Source organism: Garra rufa, chromosome 1 (assembly GCF_049309525.1).
Source record: "Garra rufa chromosome 1, GarRuf1.0, whole genome shotgun sequence".
NCBI lineage: Eukaryota > Metazoa > Chordata > Actinopteri > Cypriniformes > Cyprinidae > Garra > Garra rufa.
In genome coordinates, this window is record NC_133361.1 from 41,987,559 (window position 1) to 42,006,281 (window position 18,723).

Here is an 18,723-nt window from a genome sequence, read left to right on the forward strand (position 1 = left end):
AAAGTTCAGAAGAACAGCATTTATCTGAAATAGAATTTTCTTAACATTATAAATGTCTATCATCAATTTTGATATTAATATTAATTAAATAATTCAATTTAAATTAATAACAATTAAAAGTAAATATAAGTATAAATGTCTATAATTTATTCCCCCCCCCCCCCCCCAAAAATAGATAAATTATCCTAACTCCAAGCTTTTGAATGGTATAGTGTATAATTGTCACAAAAGCTTTTTATTTCAGATAAATGCTAATCTTTGGATCTATTCATCAAAGAATCCTGAAAAAAAAAAGTACTCAACTGTTTTAAATATTGATAGTAATAAAATGTTTCTTGAACAGCAAATCAGCATTAGAATGGTTTCTGAAGGATCATGTGACTGGAGTAATGATGCTGAAATTTTAGCTTTGAAATTTTAAAATAAATGACATTTTAAAACATTCAAATAGAAAATATAAATAATTCACTTCGTTTTTTTATGTAATGTCTGTAAAAATAGCTTGTAGGCTAAGACCAGTAACTTTAAAACCAACGAGGGCGATTAAAACATTTTAATTGTATTTTTATTTATTTATTTTGCCAGAGTAATAAGAAAGAACTCAGAACAAAATACAAAAATGGTTTCTCAAAAAAAAAAAAAAAAAAAAACTGGAACAATAGCCACTATAGCAGGTAGAGGGCAGCAGAACACCCAGATAACCGACCAAAAAAAATCCTTCAACTGTTGCTGCAGTAGGGATCTACAAAATCAACATGGGGGTGCGCTTCCCAAAAGCAATACCAATAGTTTATGTAGAAGATACTTTTTCTAAATGCTTTTAAATTTGTGTTTGGGATGTTCTATGCTTATGAGAAGACAGAATGTTCTGTGCTTATGAAAAAGACAAAGAAGACTGTGTAACAGAATCTGTTTAGTAAAATGTGTGTGTAGTTGCGAACTCTCTACATTCATGTCACTTCTTAGAAACATCTGGTTACAGGCACGTAGGAGAAAAGAAGCCCTGCAACAGTAGCTTGTTTGAAGGTCGCTTTTGGACCTTTGGTTACTCTAAGAAGAATGGGGTGGGGGCTGTATTTTCTTTTCTGTGGAGGAGCGGTTGGTGATAACAGGCCCTGATTGGAGGAGAAAGCTGAAAGATGTCAGAAGGAGGGGCCTGCAGAATCAAGAATATAAATGCATATTTTAGCTTTGTGAGACATTCTGGACTGCCCAGATGTCAGATTTGATATTGGCTGTTCCAGAATCCTGAGCTCAGCACTCTTTGATTTTACTATTAAATTGGCTTTAAACTTTGACGCGGACTCGAGCTGTTTTATTTAAAGGGCGAATAAACGAGCTGGGGGGAAGTAGGTATTCCGGCAACTTCCAACATTTACCAATAGAGTTTAATGGAACTTGCAACCATATTTAGCTAACGATGCTTTTGGAAAACGCACACCCCTGGTCGATGGTGCCAAAATGGCAGTGATAAAAATCTCTGCTGGGTCAGAACAGTCCAAGGCTGTGTTTGGCACGCAGTCCAACCCACTGACACTTGGGGCGTGCATTAAAACAAACACAGAGAGAATGGAAGGAAAAGTAAATATGGACAGAAACGCTCAACAAACTGTAAAGCCGTGGATTTAACTGTGCGTTTCTCTGACGCCATTACGCACTGACGTAAACATCCTGCCCACACAAATTCGCTGATACATAGAACTTACGGATAGAGCGGCACGTTTGTTGCAACTCTGGTACGTTGGTTCCAGATTACCTCAAGATCTTAGTCGTTTCGATTACGTTGCAATGTTTTCTGAAGACGTAAGTATTACACTGCGCTGCACCTGCTAAAACAGCGGTTGCGTATATTCTGAATTCACGCGAAACAATTCCGCATCAATTAAGTCGGTCTAGGTTGTTTTCGGTTAAAGGACAGCCAGGCTGTCTATCTCAACTATCAATCACATGTCGACGGAGGATCTGTCCACTTCCGACAGCGAAGCTGCCTTCGCCGGAGCCGGGGAGCGCTGGGCGCCCGTGGGAGCCGTGGCCAACCCGGAGGATGAGCAGTGGAAGAGAGGCACGCGGGCTGGTTCGGTGTCGCCCAGCGATGCAGATATGGTATCCAGAATGCGGAAGCTGGAGGATGAGCAGGAGCAGTTGAATTCGTCGCTCCTCGCGTTAACGTCTCACTTCGCTCAAGTGCAGTTTCGGCTGAAACAGATCGTCCACGCACAGAGCGACGAGAAAGAGAGGATGCTGCTGGAGCTGGAGGAGTTTGCCTTCAAAGGATGTCCTCATGTCATAGGCTGCAGAGCACAGGATGCTCAGATGCTGGAAAACTCTGTGAGTTCCATTGTTTTCTGTTGTAGTGGGCTCTACCCTGCAGAAAAAAACATAGTAAACCAACCCAAGAACTTTCAAGACCTGGTCTCTCAGTCTGGTCAGACTAGTTTTTAAAGGGAGTTGGGCTCTTTTCAGCTGGTCAGGTTGTGAAACCAGCTGGACATCCAGCTAAATATCAGTTCGGCCAGACTGGGGTCCAGCTGTTTTGGGGATTTTGACCAGCTTGGACAAGCTGGAACTAGCTAAGACCTCCAAGGCTCCTCCAAACCCCAGCCTAGGTGGAAAACACCTTCAGATCTCAAGTATGACTCAAAACAAGTGCTTTGTAGAAGAATAACATGAAACCGTCTCAAATACATGTAATCTACAGCAGGGCTTTTCAAACTTTTAGGCCCCAAATACGATCATCTTTGTGTGAGGGACCCCATCCTATTGTAAAAAGACCCAAATTAACGTTAACACAGTGGACAAAATAAATGATTATTATTATAATTTGTCTAAATTATTATTTGGGATTTTTTTCTCTATTAATTTACATTATTAATATTTTATACCATTATAATACTGTACATTTCTAAGTATTATTTATTTACTTAGTTTGATCAAATTTTAATCTTGGTTTTATTTATTTATTTATACACTACCAGTCAAAGGTTTGTAATGTTTTTTTTTAAAGAAGTCTTTTCTTTATTTGATCCAAAGTACAGCAATAACAGTACAATCTTAATAAATATTTATAATACATATTTATATAAAATAAATATTTTTTCTATTTAAAATAACTGTTTTCTTTTTGAATAAATTTTAAAATGTCATTTATTCCTGTGATTTCAAAGCTGAATTTTTAGCATCATTACTTCAGTCATAAGATCCTTCAGAAGTCATTCTAATATTCTGATTTGTTGCTCAAAAAACATTTATTATTATTATTCTTATGTTGAAAACAGCTCAGTAGATTTTTTTCAGGTTTCTTTGATGAATAGAAAGTTCAGAAGAACAGCATTTATCTGAAATAAAAAAAAAAGCTTTTGTAACATTATGCACTATATCATTCAAAAGCTGGGAGTCAGTATAATTTTGTTCGGGAATAAATTTATAGACATTAAAATACTTTTTTTTAGCAAGGATGTTTGGAATTGATCAAAAGTTATGATAAAGATATGTATAATGTTACCAAATATGTCTATTTCAGATAAAATGCTGTTCTTCTGAACTTTCTATTCATCAAAAAAAAAAAAAAAAAAACCTGAAAAAAAAGTCTACTGTTTTCAACGTAATAATAACAATAAATGTTTTTTAAGCAGCAAATCTGAATATTAGAATGATTTCTAAAGTATCATGTGACTAGAGAACTGATGCTAAAAAGTCAGCTTAAAATGAAAGGAATAAATTACACTTTTAAAATATATTCAAATAGAAAAGAGTTATTTAAAATAGCAAAAAATGTTCAAAATTTTACTGTTTTTGCTGTACTTTAAATCAAATAAATGCAGGCTTGGTGGGCAGAAGAGACTTCTTTAAAACATTAAACATCAGTCAAAAAACCTTTGACTGGTGGTATATATTTATTGCAATCTGTTTTTTATTCATTATATATATATATATATATATTAAAGAACCTCTAAACTAAAGTCACCAGTATTTTTTGTTTTCGATAGGTCTGCTTTAGTAGTCCTCAATAGGACTATTGCCGTAACAATATGCACCTGGCTGTGATACACCCACCCATAAAAACACAAACCCCCTTTCATTCACACATGACTAGCCTATACAATATCCCTGTGATGCCCTCAGGAATTAGCATTCAATTTGTCTGCATCTCTTTTGTTAAAATGCTTGTTCCTGTGTCATTCAAATAACTAATGAACACCCTCTTAAAAATAATCAACACAGTATTTGATGAAAATCAGAGTAAACACAGTACAAGGAACATTTAAAAGTCACTTTTCCCTGTATTTCTTCCTGCTGGAGTATCTTGTTACTACCATTAAAATGCATTCCTTTCTTCTTCCTCCTCTGCACTCTTTGCTTGCAGGATGAATTGGTGAGTACTGTGAACATGACCCTTGTGCAGTCTTTCTTTAAACTTAAGTGTTTACTTTAAGTATTCTTTACATAGTAGAGTTCATACTTGGTTTCGTTTTGTTCGGTTTCTCTTTTTTATATATTAGTCAGTTACATTTTTATTCCCCAGAGACTATTAAATGTTAAAGCTTTGCAAGGTTTTGTTGTGTGTATAGCAAAGTTTTTTTTTGTGAATTGCTTTGCATTTTTTAGGATAAGCAAAGCTAAACCAAACGAAGCAAACAAATTAAAAGCTAATTATCCTTCACCAGAGCATATGCAAATATGTTCAGCTAGCTATAGTGTAAACATTGTGTGTATTTTAAGGATGGCTTCAGGTTTTTTACATTTGTTTGACTCTGTGCTTTTATAATCTGCAGAGTGAAAGGGAGAAGAGGGAACGCTTGGAAGCTCAGAGAAAGAAGCAGAAGGAGCTGATTTTCCAGCTGAAGACTCAACTCGATGACCTGGAGCGCTTCGCCTACCAGGAGGGCAGCTATGACTCACTGCCTCAGTCTGTCGTCATGGAGAGACAGAGGGTACGTCTGATAATACACTCCCATACTGTTGACATCGTTACGATGACATATTACAAACCCGCCAGACCTTTGTTCATCTTCAGAACACAAATTAAGATATTTATGATGAAATCCGAGAGCTTTCTGACCCTGCATAGACCCAAACAGTACACTGCAAAAAACGCTTACCTTTCATAGTGTTTTTGTTTTGAATTTTAGCCAAAATATCTAAAAATTCTTAAATTGAGATGCATTAATTAGATAAGCAAAATTACAAAAAAAATTTAGTCTTATTTTAAGCAAAATGAATTTAATTTAGTTTTTTCCCCCCCTGGACACAAAACTAAATATCTTATGTCATTTTGGTTATCTAGTAAAATGCATCTTAATTTAAGAATTTTTAGATATTTTGACTAGAAACAAGATAAAAATACTAAGTAAGATAAGCTTTTTTTTTTTTTTGCAGTGTACTACCACATTCAAGGCACAGACAGGTAGTAAGGACATCGTTAAAATAGTCCATGTGACATTAGTGGTTCAACCTTAATGTTATGAAGCTATGAGAATGGGTTTTTGTGTGCAAAGAAAACAAAAATAATGAATTTTCTCCAAAAATGTATTCAACCGTCCTGGGCCTTGATCGTGTCAGTTAAGTTGCTGTCTATGCAGGGTCAGAAAGCTCTTGGATATCATCAAAAATATCTTAAATTGTGTGCGACGGTCTTACTCGACATGAGGGTGAGTGATTAATGGCCAAATTTTTTTTTTTGTGAAATATCCCATTAATGATGTATTGGTCAATGTAAATACCCTTAGACCCTTGGTTAAGGCATTTTATTTAGTGCATGTCCACCTCAATACTGTAGGTGATCATTGATGAGCTGATTAAGAAGCTGGACGTGAACCTGAATGAAGACATCGGGAATCTTACTCCAGAGGAGCTCCGACAGAGAGTGGACGCTGCTATAGCTCAGATAGTCAACCCGGCTCGAGTCAAAGAGCAGCTGGTTGAGCAGCTCAAGACCCAAATCAGAGACCTGGAGATGTTCATTAACTTCATACAGGGTGAGGTTGTTTGCTTATGGGTCAATGATGTGATGCTCATTTTTGTCCTATTTATTTAAATATATTCAAAAGTTTGGAGTCTGTAAGATATTTTGATGTTTCTAAAGAAGTCTTAATGCTCACCAAATACAGTAAATGTGATTTTATTACAATTTAAGAATAACTTTTTTCTTCTGTTTTAAAAGGTCAGTTTTTTCTGTGACGTCAAAGCTGAGTTGCAGCATTTCTCTAGTCTTTAGTCAAGTCTCATTTATCAAATAGCACTTTATACAAGATTGTTTCAAATCAGCTTCACAGTAATAAACTCAGAGTAAATAACTGAGAACAAAATCGTCACTCCCTGATAAACTGGCACCAAATTTCAACAAGAATGGTCCTCTGTTTAGTCAGGTTATGCCATTCCAAAGCGCAGAATGACTTGACTTTTGATGCTCATGGAGGAAATTATTCGCAAAATGTGTTTCCATCGTTGATCATTCGTATAAACCCTTTTACAAAAACCAACTTAAGTAGGTGTAAAAAGTTTTTTCCGAATTAAGGGATTTTTTCCCCACGAAATTCAATCACTTGTTGCTGATGCGATTCTTCGAAATGCGAATAAAAACAGGGTGATGGAAACATAGCTAGTGTTAATGTTCATCAGTTATGGAACAAATTCCGTTTCAGCTATAAATGAGCTTTATTGCAGACAATAGTGTCATTATCCAGCTTAATTCTACGGTGGCCGAGAGAGGCCAACGCGCTGCAAACAAGAAAACACATGCAAACAGAAAAAAAACGACAACAAATTAAGAAAACATCTCATCAGTTTGACAACACAGGCGCTGCAAATCCTCGCAACGCAAACACAAATACGGAAACGCGCTGCAAATTCTCACAACACAACCAAACCCAGAAACGCGCTGCGAACACACGAAGTCGCTGCAAACTAACAAACGCGCTGCATATAGCTCGGTCCACAACGGAAATGTTTCAGGGGGACCTCAAAAAGTGACGAACTCATCTGGGACCTGATTATTTATATCACTATTTTACCTGATTATTTATATCACTATCACCTTTAAGTGATACTATACTATCACTAAAAGGCGATAGTTCACCGATAACACCTCTGCTCTGACCAACAGCCACTGAAAAAATAATCAGGTCCCAGATAGGTTCGTCACTTTTTGAGGTCCCCCTGAAACATTTCCGTTGTGGACCGATCTATATGCAGCGCCCTCGTGTGTTCGCAGCGCCTTCGTGTGTTCGCAGCGCGTTTCTGAGTTTGGTTGTATTGTGAGAATTTGCAGCGCGTTTCCGTATTTGTGTTTGCGTTGCGAGGATTTGCAGCGCCTGTGTTGTCAAACTGATGAAGATGTTTTCTTAATTTGTTGTCGTTTTTTCTGTTTGCATGTGTTTTCTTGTTTGCAGCGCGTTGGCCTCTCTCGGCCACCGTATAATTCAGATTCAGTGTTGAATGAATTCAGTATAACAACAGTGTCAGTGTTGCAAAGTTCATCAGTTATGAAACAAATTGTCAAACTAGTTCAGCTCAAGTTTGTGTTCTCATTTGATAGTGGTTGTAAAGTCAGATTGATAACATTTTGTGAACATCATACTTAAATGCTGATTTGGTGCTTTGGAAACATTTATTATTATTTATAGAGAGTGTTGGGGGGTAACGTATTACAAGTAAAACAAGTTACGTAATTGGATTACTTTTTTACGTAACTAGTAAAGTAACATACTACTTTTCAATTTACAAGAACATATCTGAGTTACTTTTTCAAATAATTTACTTTGTTTTCCCATTTATTCACCGACATGTTGAGAGAAGTTGTGAGCGAGGGACTTCGTCAACATTCACTTTTGGTGTAAAAGGGCCTTTACAGTTGCCAAAAATATAACTTTTGTGGGTTTTTTTGTTGTTAAAAATAATCAGGCAAGCTCAGCTCAGGTGAAAAAAAAGTAATGTAAATGTATTACTTTCCATTAGAAGTAACTAAGTAATGCAAATTAGTTACTTTTTTAATGGAGTAATGCAATATTGTAATGCATTACTTTAAAAGTAACCTTTCCCAACACTTTTTACAGATTGTTTTATTGTTATTAACAGTTATGCTTTATTGAATAGTAATTTTTTTGTTCAATTTAATGCATCTTTACATATCTTTGAATAAAAGTATCAGTGTAGTTAAAAATATGTATTTAAAAAAAATCTTGTTAACCCCAACCGTTTGAACAGCAATAAATATCACTAAGCTTTATGCCACTATCTGCAGTTTCCTGTGCATAATATCTCATCTGTTACCTTTGAGTTTGATGTGCCAATGTGGAGCAACATAAATAGATTTAATTCACCATCCTGATCTTGCTACTCTCAGATGAAGTGGGGAACCCACTGCTAAATGATGGTGTGAAGAGTCAACAGGCCGGCACTGCCAGACCCAACACTGGAGCCACTGGGGGAATGAAGCGAGGTTATTATACTACACTTCATAAAACTGTTTATTAGATTTTACAACTAAGACATTAGGGCTGTGATGCCCTAACGCACCACGATTCATTGATCGATTCTGAGATTTTCCAAATACATCAGGATTTTCTCTGGAATTGATTCTGAGCTTAGTTTTTAACAGCAGATGGTGCTCTGAACTACTTTTTAACCGCACACTCAAATGCTCACAAAGAAGAGTTGTGCAATTTCACCTCAGCTCAGAATGCTTTAATGTAAACACAGCTCACTGTGAACACCTTTGTAATTTGCTTCAGCCTTTTTGAACTTTATTAAAGATTATTTCAGGTTCAAGTGTGTGTAAGGAACTGTAAGCAAGCACAGTACAGCTTTTTCTAAAGCATGCAGTGCCATCTGCTGTTAAAAACTACGCTCAGAATCGATTCAAGAGAGAGTCACGATGCATTCTGAAAATCGCAGAATCATTTCTCGATCCGTGATGCATCAGTTTATTTTTTCCAGCCCTATAAGACATGTAACTTTAAATCCCTTCTCTCTATCCAAAGTGGATCCCGAACAAGCCCAGAGGATGCGGGAAACTGGGCTTCAGCTGATCCAGAAAGCCTTAGCAGTGCTGCAGATCTTTGCTTTGAGTCAGTTCGGATGCACCACGGGCCATGTGCCCCAGAGCATGTGGTCTCAAGGTGGCGAGTCTCAAGATTACGGCTCCCTGCTGCAGAAACTCGAAGGAGCCGTGGAACGCGTACGTCTGCAAGCCTCCCGCCAGCAGCTCAGCTCTCAGGCGGAACACGTGGTCAGCTACTCTGCCTGCCTGTCGCCTGGAGGACCTCGTGACGAACTCACTGCTTCTGTGCGTAAAGAACTGGCCTTGGCGCTCCGCGACCTTCTGGCCCACGGACTGTACGCTCCTTCCCAGGGCATGAGCCTGGTCCTCGCCCCCATTTCCTGCCTGCTGCCCTTCAGCTCTTCCCCCCAGACCCTGCACCCCTGGGAACTTTTCATCAAGTACTATCATTCTAAAAACGGCCAGGCGTTTGTGGAATCGCCGGCTCGGCAGCTTTCACAATCCTTTAGTTTGCCTGTAGGGGGTGGTCCTGTGACTATCACACCCAAGCAATCTCTGTTATGGGCCATCCATACGGTTCTTAAAGAGCATGGACGATATAAGCGTAGCGCCGACTCAGAGTTCAAGGCCTTAGTGTGCATGGCGCTCAATGAGCAGAGGCTTGTGTCCTGGCTCAACCTGCTGTGTAAGTCTGGGACACTCATCCACCCTCACTACCAGCCCTGGAGCTACATGGCTCAGACAGGCTTCGAAGGTGCCCTGCGCATCCTGGGCCGCCTCAGCCATCTCAAATTCAGCCTTCCTGTTGATTTGGCTGTCAGGCAGCTGAAAAATATCAAAGATGCTTTCTAAGCAAAATAAATATATGGGAATTTTGGTGGGTCATCTTAAAAATCTTGATGCATATGATAAAAAAACATTAACTATAACACTAAATCTAATCAATTTAAAAGATACTCCCAGATCATTAAAAAATTGGAAATGAAGCAACTTGTGCACTTTTTAAGACTCTTGTTGAGTCTAATGCCTCTTGTCTCTAAACTGAAGAGGATGATGATGACAGTAGGATTTAATATGCTGCATTGGTCACAACTCAAAGGAAATGTGCTCAGTTTAGTGACCCTGAGCGTGTAACTGCCTCCACTTGACCTTTGAGTGGATTTGTTATGTTAAGCTTTTACCAAAATCAACCACAGTACTCCATGTAGAAGAATGAGTTATAACTTGAAATCTTTTCGAGGGCCATTACGTATGTTTGTATGGAAGCCCGTTTCCGCCACTGAATAAAAAAAAAGGTAATTGCGACTTTTATATTATGCAAGTTATCAACTCAGAATTGTGAGATATAAACAGATAGTAACTGAGAAAATATGAAAATGCCTTTTTTTCCCCCTCAGAACTGGATTTGTAACTCTCAATTGCGAGTTTATATCTCACAATTCTGAGAAAAATTTCAGAAATGCAAGGTTATATTTTGCACTTCTGACTTTTATTCTCACAATTCAGAGTTTGTCCTCAATTCTGATATTTTCCTTTTTCTCACAATTATGGATTTATATCATGCAGTTCTGACTTTATTTCTCGCGATTCTGACTTTTTTCTCACAATTCTGACTATTTTTCTCTTAACTGTGAGTTTACATCATGTAGTGCTGAGAAATAAAGTCTAAATAAATAATAATTAAAATTATGACATATAAACTTGCAACTATGAGAAAAAGTAAAAAAAGCAAGTTTATCTCACAATTCTGACTTTTATTCTGGCAATTCTGACTTTTTTACTTGCAATTGTGAATTTATATCATGCAATTCCGATAAATAGTCAGAACTTCCAATTCTGAGAAAAAAGTCAGAAATGCTCTTTAGCTAGACTTTTTTTTCTCAAAATTTAGAATATTTTTCTCGCAATTGTGAGTTTATATAACACAATTCCGAGAAATAAAGTCAGAATTGTGAAATATAAACTTGCAGTTCTGAGAAATTCTCAGTTTTTTATTCAGTGGCACAAATGGGGTTTGAGATGCACTACAGTATCTATATAACATATTGTGTGTGTGTGTGTGTGTGTGTGTGTGTGTGTGTGTGTGTGTGTGTGTGTGTGTGTGTGTGTGTGTGTGTGTGTGTGTGTGTGCATACATAGTTACAAAATAGTGACGTTATGGTTTAATTAAATTTTTTGTTCTAAACTTATGTAGCCAAGTGCACTCATTTTCTGAGCTTGTACTACATTATTGTACAGTGGTTCACAGACAAATCATAAGATGTTTTTAATTTAACACTGGTCTCCATTTGCATTATTATGGGTCATTACAGTTCAAACACTGGCGTAGTCATTGCGGCTCTGTGTGTTCGTATTGCTTTCTGAGGAGACCATGCATGCTGGTGAGACCTCACTTAGGTCAATTAACACACTCAGGTCATTCTGAACAAACGAAGAGATGCTCAGTGGTGTTCGTAAACCACTGGAAAACCACTGGAAAACCACTTCTCTCCTTTAATCATTTCCATAGCCTGGCCCTTCCAGCCAGCTGACACCGTAAAAATGATTGTAGACCTCTATACTGCTCGTTCGCTGCAACAGGAGGAAATGCACAGCAAGTGAACTGAATTCATGGGGGCCATTCAGCACATTTGTTGAATATGAGTCTGATATGCTGTGCATCAGCAGTGACTGAATTATTTATGGCCTTTTTTTGGCAGAGGCTCTGCTTGAATACCTGCTATTTCCATGTGTTGTCAATCCTTGTTTACTTCTCTGAAATACTGAATGTACAATCTTTGGAATTGTATCCTGCTACTGTACCTGCTATGATTCCTGATTCCTCTTTAAACCACCCTCAACACTGATTGACTAAAACCTTCATGCAGTAAGAAGGGACTGTTTGTGAGAATGTCATGGAAATTGATTCAGTATTTAGTGTATTTCTCTGCACCAGTAGAATACGGAGGAATGGTTGCGATGCGTTTATCAGCCCTGCTCATTTTGCCCTGATTTAATGTATTTTTTTTCCTGTTTCTTTCTAACTTCTGGTAATATATCAACCTGAATACACGCTTGGCTTATTTTCATGTCCATTTGTTATGTCCAATCATATCTATTTAAAAAATATATTTTTGTCCTTGTACCTTCTGAGAATTGACGTTAAATTATTTCAGTAAAGATTTCAAATCAGTGTCAATTACATTCCCTTTTTTAAAACTGTGCCATCATTTTTGGATGTAATGATGGTCTCTTTTCAGTGATTTTGTGGATTAAATGTTCTGGATGCTCTATGAATCTGATGCTGTTGCATTTTCTCCAGTCATTTTCTCACTCCACTTTTAGACACTGTAATTGAATTTATTATTTACAGAATAGTTTTAGTCATTATAGCTAGAGTAAATTGTATTTAAACTCATGTTGGTCCGAATTGAACTGAGAATAGTCTTCTACCGAATTGAATTCCATTTAAATTTTTGAATTTGAAGTGAGATAGTAAGATGTAGTAGAACTCTAAATTGAGTTTAAAATCAGGAACTATAATTAAAATAGAATAAAATGACAAGAAATTCATAAAAATACATTAAGGCCTGGTTTCACAGATGTGGTTTTGCTTAAGCCAGAACTAGGCCTTAATTAAATTAAGATATTTAAGCAGCTTTAAAGGGGACATCGGATGCCTAATTTCCACAAGTTTATATGATTCTTAAGGGTCTTAATGATACTTGTATATACTTGGGTTAAAAATTCTCAATAGTAGTGTAAAAAAAACTCCCTTTCACCTTGTCAAAATCAGCTCTGCAAAATTTCAGCTAATTTTAAGACGTGGCCCTTTTAAATGCCGCCAAGCTCTGCTCGCCCCGCCCCTCTCTGGGATTATGTTTACTTTAGCTGCATTAAGCCGCGTTTATCTGCGAAACTTGCCAACAAGCACATTATTTAAGAAAGGCCATTTGCAAAGATGCATAAAAAACCCTTATACTCACTTCTGCTGTGGGTGAAACTGCATCAGGAATGATTCGCATGAAGATAGATGCTTATGTAGATCGGGATCGGCACTTTCCATTTAAAAACAAAAGTAATGTTCATCCTCTGTCTTCAGCAGCTCAGATGTCGGGAGTAAATGACGACTGCTATGTTATTATTACATCCAACAACAGAACACCTCAATCGCTCAATTAGAGTCTTCCTCTGCACCTGAGTCGACACAGTGAGGATCGTATTCAGACTGTTTCAGCTCAGTGAGGGCGGGTCTAAGGTAAGACGCTCATGTCAATCAAATGTGTTGCGTCACAACAACAAGAAGCTGAGAATGATCTGATTTTAAAAAGGGGATATTACTTTTAAAGATTAAAAAATACGATTGGGTGGATTTTTATCATTGTAGGGTGGTTGTGTACACACACTGCCAACACACATTAATGTGCAAACAACCTGAAAAAGTAAGTTTTGCACCCGATGACCCCTTTAATAAAAATGCCTTAGAAGAAAATGTTACAGGTGTTTGTTTTTACAAAGTGTCATCAATCGGCCATATTGGCGGCACTTAACAATAAACAATGCCACTGAACTGAATGAAACATGCATATTTTTGCTGATTATTGCTGCTGAAAACACAAAAATGGTCAATTATTGTCATGTTTTGGGCTGTACTAATCAGTCTGACTGGAAAAAAAAAACATTGAAGTACTATAGACTGCCAAAAGTTATAACAAATCAAGGAGAAGAGTGGAAAAAAACTGTCTGAAGAACAAAATGCGTTTGTGGTTGGCCAAACTGAACCAGGATTTCCAGAATCTTGACAATGTTTGTGTTTGTGCTTACCATTCCCTGTGAGGTAAAATATTAAGCTAATATCTTAATTAATACTGCTCGTATATATCTTTACCACCTATTAACTTTAGTTTGTCAAAATATTGCGCCCTTTTCTGCTTACTAAGTCATTCTCGATATGATTGAGCAGTTTACACACAATTTGTCTGTGGTTTAGACAACATAAACTAGCAGAACAACGTGTTCAGTAGTACATTACCCATGCAGTCCATGCTGTTGTTTACATCCAAGTGAGTGCAAACCCTCTATGGCATGCATTTTAGTCTGGGACAAGCCTTATCTATAAAAGCAGGGGTTAGTGTTTTTTTTTTTTTTGTAATGTATTTTTTATTATTATGAAAAGCCCACGTTATTATACGTATGAGGTTTTTTCATAATCAGATAATTTCAGAAATACAACTATATTTATACATACAAGGTTTCTGAAAAATAATACGATGTAACTCTTCGAGGAATGCTGTTTTTTTATCGTTTAAGTTGTCCGAATTGAAACTAAATCACTGAATGTCATTTTAAATCAACATCTTTGCACAAACGAGCTAAAAGGAAGGCTTTTCTTATGTTATTATAAGGCATTTCTTATATGAACATGTGCTGCTTACACAGTAGAGGGGGATATTCTACTTTACCAAAGTCTACTAAAACGTACACTGCTGAGAGCAAATCGACGGAAATACGTCACTCCCCGTCGGTGTCAAGGGTCAGGCTTGCGCTTTCAACTTCCTTTCCCGTTATCGTCGGCCATAGAGCACCATCAGTAAGTTTCATACACGAGAAACTAATCCATAAACATCGATAAAAAAACAAGACCTGCGGCTTTCCTATCATGATACTTATAGAGCTAATATCCCTGTTGACTATTTAAAGTGTTTATTGTATGTTTTTTACGTTTGCATTGGAGGATAATAGGTTTAAAAGTCACTCCATCCTTTCCTACCTCTGGCATGATAGCTTTCCTGTCCGTCCACGATAGCTGAGGAACTGGCGGCAGTATACGTTTAATATTGCACGTGTGTAATAAATTAATATGTTGAAAAAAACGTTACGTTGTGAAATTGCTAAGATAGTTATTTCGACCTGAACGTTTTAATACAGCGGTATAGTTACAGTTAGCCTAGTGCTATGTCTAAGTCAATCTAGTGTCATAAACGTGCTGCCCACAAGAAACAACTTGATTTTATAGCTTCTTTTTAAAGTATGATTTAAGATCATTGTTATTTTGCTCATTATGAGAGATTTGGCTACGTTCACTGCTTGAATTGTGCTGTCTTGTATGCTGGTTTTGCTTTTGGAGCTAATGTAATATGCAACCATGTTTTTCAGAGATGGGCAAGTTTATGAAACCTGGTAAGGTGGTGATGGTCCTGGCTGGACGTTATGCCGGACGCAAGGCTGTGATTGTCAAGGTACTTTTTAAAATTTTATCCTATTTAGGAAAAGATGGCTGTTTAGTTGTAATATCCAGAGTGTTTGTAAATTGACAGTGTTGTGCTGTCTTTCTTTTTTCAGAACATTGATGATGGCACCTCAGACCGTCCTTACAGCCATGCTCTGGTCGCAGGCATTGACCGTTATCCTCGTAAGGTCACAACAACCATGGGCAAGAAGAGGATTGCCAAGCGGTCCAAGATCAAGGCCTTTGTGAAGGTGTTCAACTACAACCACCTGATGCCAACCAGGTATGTAGACGCCTGTGCGCCAATTCATACAGGTTCTGTATTGTAACAAAGTGCTGTCTAATGACGCAAGTCATCTTATGTGCACCAAGGCCGTTTATTTGATCAAGAATACAGTAAAAATGGCAATAGTGTGGAATTGGGCTAATTTGTTTCCTCTTGTAATATATTAAATGTAATTGGTAACACAATTAAAGTAATTGGATAACATTAGTTAACTACATTAGTTGACATGAATTAAGAATGAACAATACTTCTACAGCATTTATTAATCTTAATGTTAATATTGGCATTTACTAATGCATTAGTAAAACCACAAGTTGTGCTTGTTAACGTTAGTTTATGTGCTATGAACTAACAGTGAACAGTGTTTTCATTAACAATACTGTAATACATGTATTGTTTATTCTGGTTAGTTAATACATCAACTAACATTAACTAATGTAATCTTATTGTAAGGTATTACCATGCAATTTAGACTCCGTCCACACGAAGCCGGTGCGTTCCCTATCCGATCTTTTTTTTTTCCCCTCGTTCTAAAAAAAGTTCCGTAAACACGAATCCACTGAAAACGGTGTAGTATATATGCCAGACCAGTATGGGGTGCTGTAATTCTGCCATAGACATACACTATACACGGAGAAGAAGACTTTGAGCATGCGCATAACCTTGCGCGTTGTATACGAACCAAGAAGAAGAATCGCTTGTTGCTCATAACAGTTGCATAGAAGCAATAGATTTTGCTGTAATAAAGCTAGTAGGCTTAGTAGCAACACAAACACAATCATGTAGTCCGCCATTATTGTTGTTGCTGTTACGTGTGACGCAGCCGACACGTGATGTGATGACATTCATCGTTTCACAAAATATACGGATTGGCTGTACACACGAAAACGCAAGGGTGTCGTTTTCAGATTTATCCACTTTGGGACCCGGTTTCAGTCTCCTAAAACGCCGGATCCGTGTGGATGAAACGCCAATACGATAAAAAATGTATACGTATACAGCGAAACGCGTCTCCGTGTGGACAGGCCCTTATTCCTATGATGGAAAATTCAAATTTTAAGCAGCCATTACTTCAGTTTTCAGTGTCACATGATCTTTCGGAAGTCATTTGCTTTTTAAGAAACATTTATCATTGATTTTAGAAATATTTGTGCTGACTTTTTTCCCCCGGAATTATTTGATATATGGAAAGTAAACACAACTGAAATAGAAATCTTTTGTAATATGTATGTGTGTGTGTGTGTGTGTGTATATGTATGTATGTATGTATGTATGTGTATATATATATATATATATATATATATATATATATATATATATATATATATATATATATATATATATATAAATATAAATTTTATTTTTTTGCTGTGATTTGATCAATTTAATGGGTACATGAAGAATAAAAGCACTTTTTTACCAAAGAAAGCCCTGCTGACTTTGATCTTTTGAACAGTGTTGTATATGGATGCAACGTTTAATGACTGGTTCCAGTTGAATTGTTTTTTGTTAGAATTGTCTAGTTGGCGGACCATTTATGATTCCCACACAAAGTCACATACAGTTTTGTTGATGTGGCGCTTTCTGGATGTTTGTGTATTGAATTTAATTTGGGGTTTAGTTTGAACTCCAAATTGAAATCATTATCCCTTTATATGCCCACTCAATTTCCTCTCGAAGCCAAAATTTTAGTCAGAATATGTTTAAGGCTTAATTTATCTATTTGGTGACTTAAAGGTGTGTTGGTGTGTTTTGTCTCAGGGTTTTGACTGTCTGTTTAATGAATGCAGACTATCATAAGGCAGGTGTCTTAACCAATGCATCATCTTTCCTCAGATACTCTGTTGACATTCCCCTGGACAAAACTGTTGTCAACAAGGATGTTTTCAGGGACCCTGCTCTGAAGCGCAAAGCCAGGAGAGAGGCCAAGGTTAAGTTTGAGGAGAGGTATGTGTTTGTCACCAGATCTCAACTACTTAAATTTACAGTTGAAATGTATGTTTTTTGATTGTTAATACTTGCACATTAAAGGCTTGATTAAAACTCTTGTTTACTCTAGTGTAGTGTGTACACAAATTATTTGCTGCTTAAATTTGATGCAGAAAAAGAGTTGTGGCATGTTTACACTCAGTCTTGTTGAAACCCACATAATCTAAAGCTCTGACTGTAGCGTCTGTTCAGAAATGACTGTAAGAACAGTTTGATCTTGTTGGGCACTGGACATTATATTTGCTTTGATACTGTCAATGTGATAAGCATGTATTGTCCTACATGATTTGATACACTGATGATACTGAATGTTTTCTTTTGCAGGTACAAGACAGGCAAGAACAAATGGTTCTTCCAGAAGCTCCGATTCTAAGCTTTCATTGGTTTCGCAAATAAATCTGTAAAAATCCCACAGAGTGTTCTTTGCCTTATTTCTGTGCTTATCTTATGTTATTGCTTGAGTCATGATGCTTAAGGGTTGGTTCACCCAAAAATGAAATTCTGTCATTAATTACTCACCCTCATGTCATTACAAACTTATTTATCCTCAGAAGACAAATTAAGATATTTTTGATGAAATCCGGAATCTTTTTAACAATGCATAGACAGCAATGCAACTGACGCGTTCAAGGCCAAGAAAGGTAGTAAAATCGTGGTACTGTGGTGAATGCATGTCGAAAAATGACATGGAAGAGGAGAAATTGTTGAATAAAGTTATTTTTGTTTTCTTGGGGCACAAAAAGTATTCTCGTAGCTTCATAAAATTACGGTTAGACCACTAATGTCATGTGGACTATTTTATTTACCTTTCAGGGCCTTGAACGTAGTAGTTGCATTACTGTCTATGCAGGGTCAGAACAGAAAGCTCTTGGGTTTTATCAAAAATATCTTAAATCGGGTTTCGAAGATGAACAAGTGTTGGAACAACATGAGAGCGAGTAATTGACAACTTTCGGTTTTGGGTGAACTAACCCTTTAATTTTTGAATTGATTCCATACATTGCTTGATAATTTCTTCTTGCAAAACAATACTCTTAAGGGTGATTAGAGTCGTATCTTTTCTGAAGTGACTATTCACATTGTAAAAAATGACTGTCATTATTCAGTGTTGTATCACCTAAAATATTTGTGAACCATATTAACAACTGTATAAACTTGTAATGCAGACACATACAGTTTAGTTTCTATAACTTATTTTTTAACTCTTGAATAGTGGAATAATATAAGAGGAATCACAGTTGT

The 18,723-nt window shown here is 36.9% G+C and overlaps 2 protein-coding genes across 3 annotated transcripts; both read left to right on the forward strand.

Moving 5' to 3' along the window:
* Positions 1–1,793: 1,793 nt before the first annotated feature.
* On the forward strand, positions 1,794–12,255 carry rundc1 (RUN domain containing 1). 2 transcript variants are annotated; one of them, XR_012342186.1, is made up of 6 exons: positions 1,794–2,328; positions 4,773–4,931; positions 5,777–5,975; positions 8,342–8,437; positions 8,979–11,099; positions 11,138–12,255. XR_012342186.1 is itself a non-coding variant. In XM_073831677.1 (5 exons), exons 1-5 carry the CDS (start codon positions 1,948–1,950, stop codon positions 9,848–9,850), a joined length of 1,707 nt encoding a protein of 568 aa, XP_073687778.1. In that variant the 5' UTR covers positions 1,794–1,947; the 3' UTR covers positions 9,851–12,255. The 2 variants fall into 2 exon arrangements, 1 of the variants encoding a protein (XP_073687778.1); XM_073831677.1 differs by having other exon boundaries at positions 8,979–12,255.
* Positions 12,256–14,486: 2,231 nt separating this feature from the next.
* On the forward strand, positions 14,487–17,893 carry rpl27 (ribosomal protein L27). Its single transcript, XM_073831894.1, has 5 exons — positions 14,487–14,567; positions 15,134–15,216; positions 15,320–15,489; positions 17,329–17,439; positions 17,806–17,893. The coding sequence occupies exons 2-5, from the start codon at positions 15,136–15,138 to the stop codon at positions 17,852–17,854; spliced, it is 411 nt and encodes a 136-aa protein (XP_073687995.1). The 5' UTR covers positions 14,487–14,567; positions 15,134–15,135; the 3' UTR covers positions 17,855–17,893.
* The last annotated feature ends 830 nt before the right edge of the window (positions 17,894–18,723 follow it).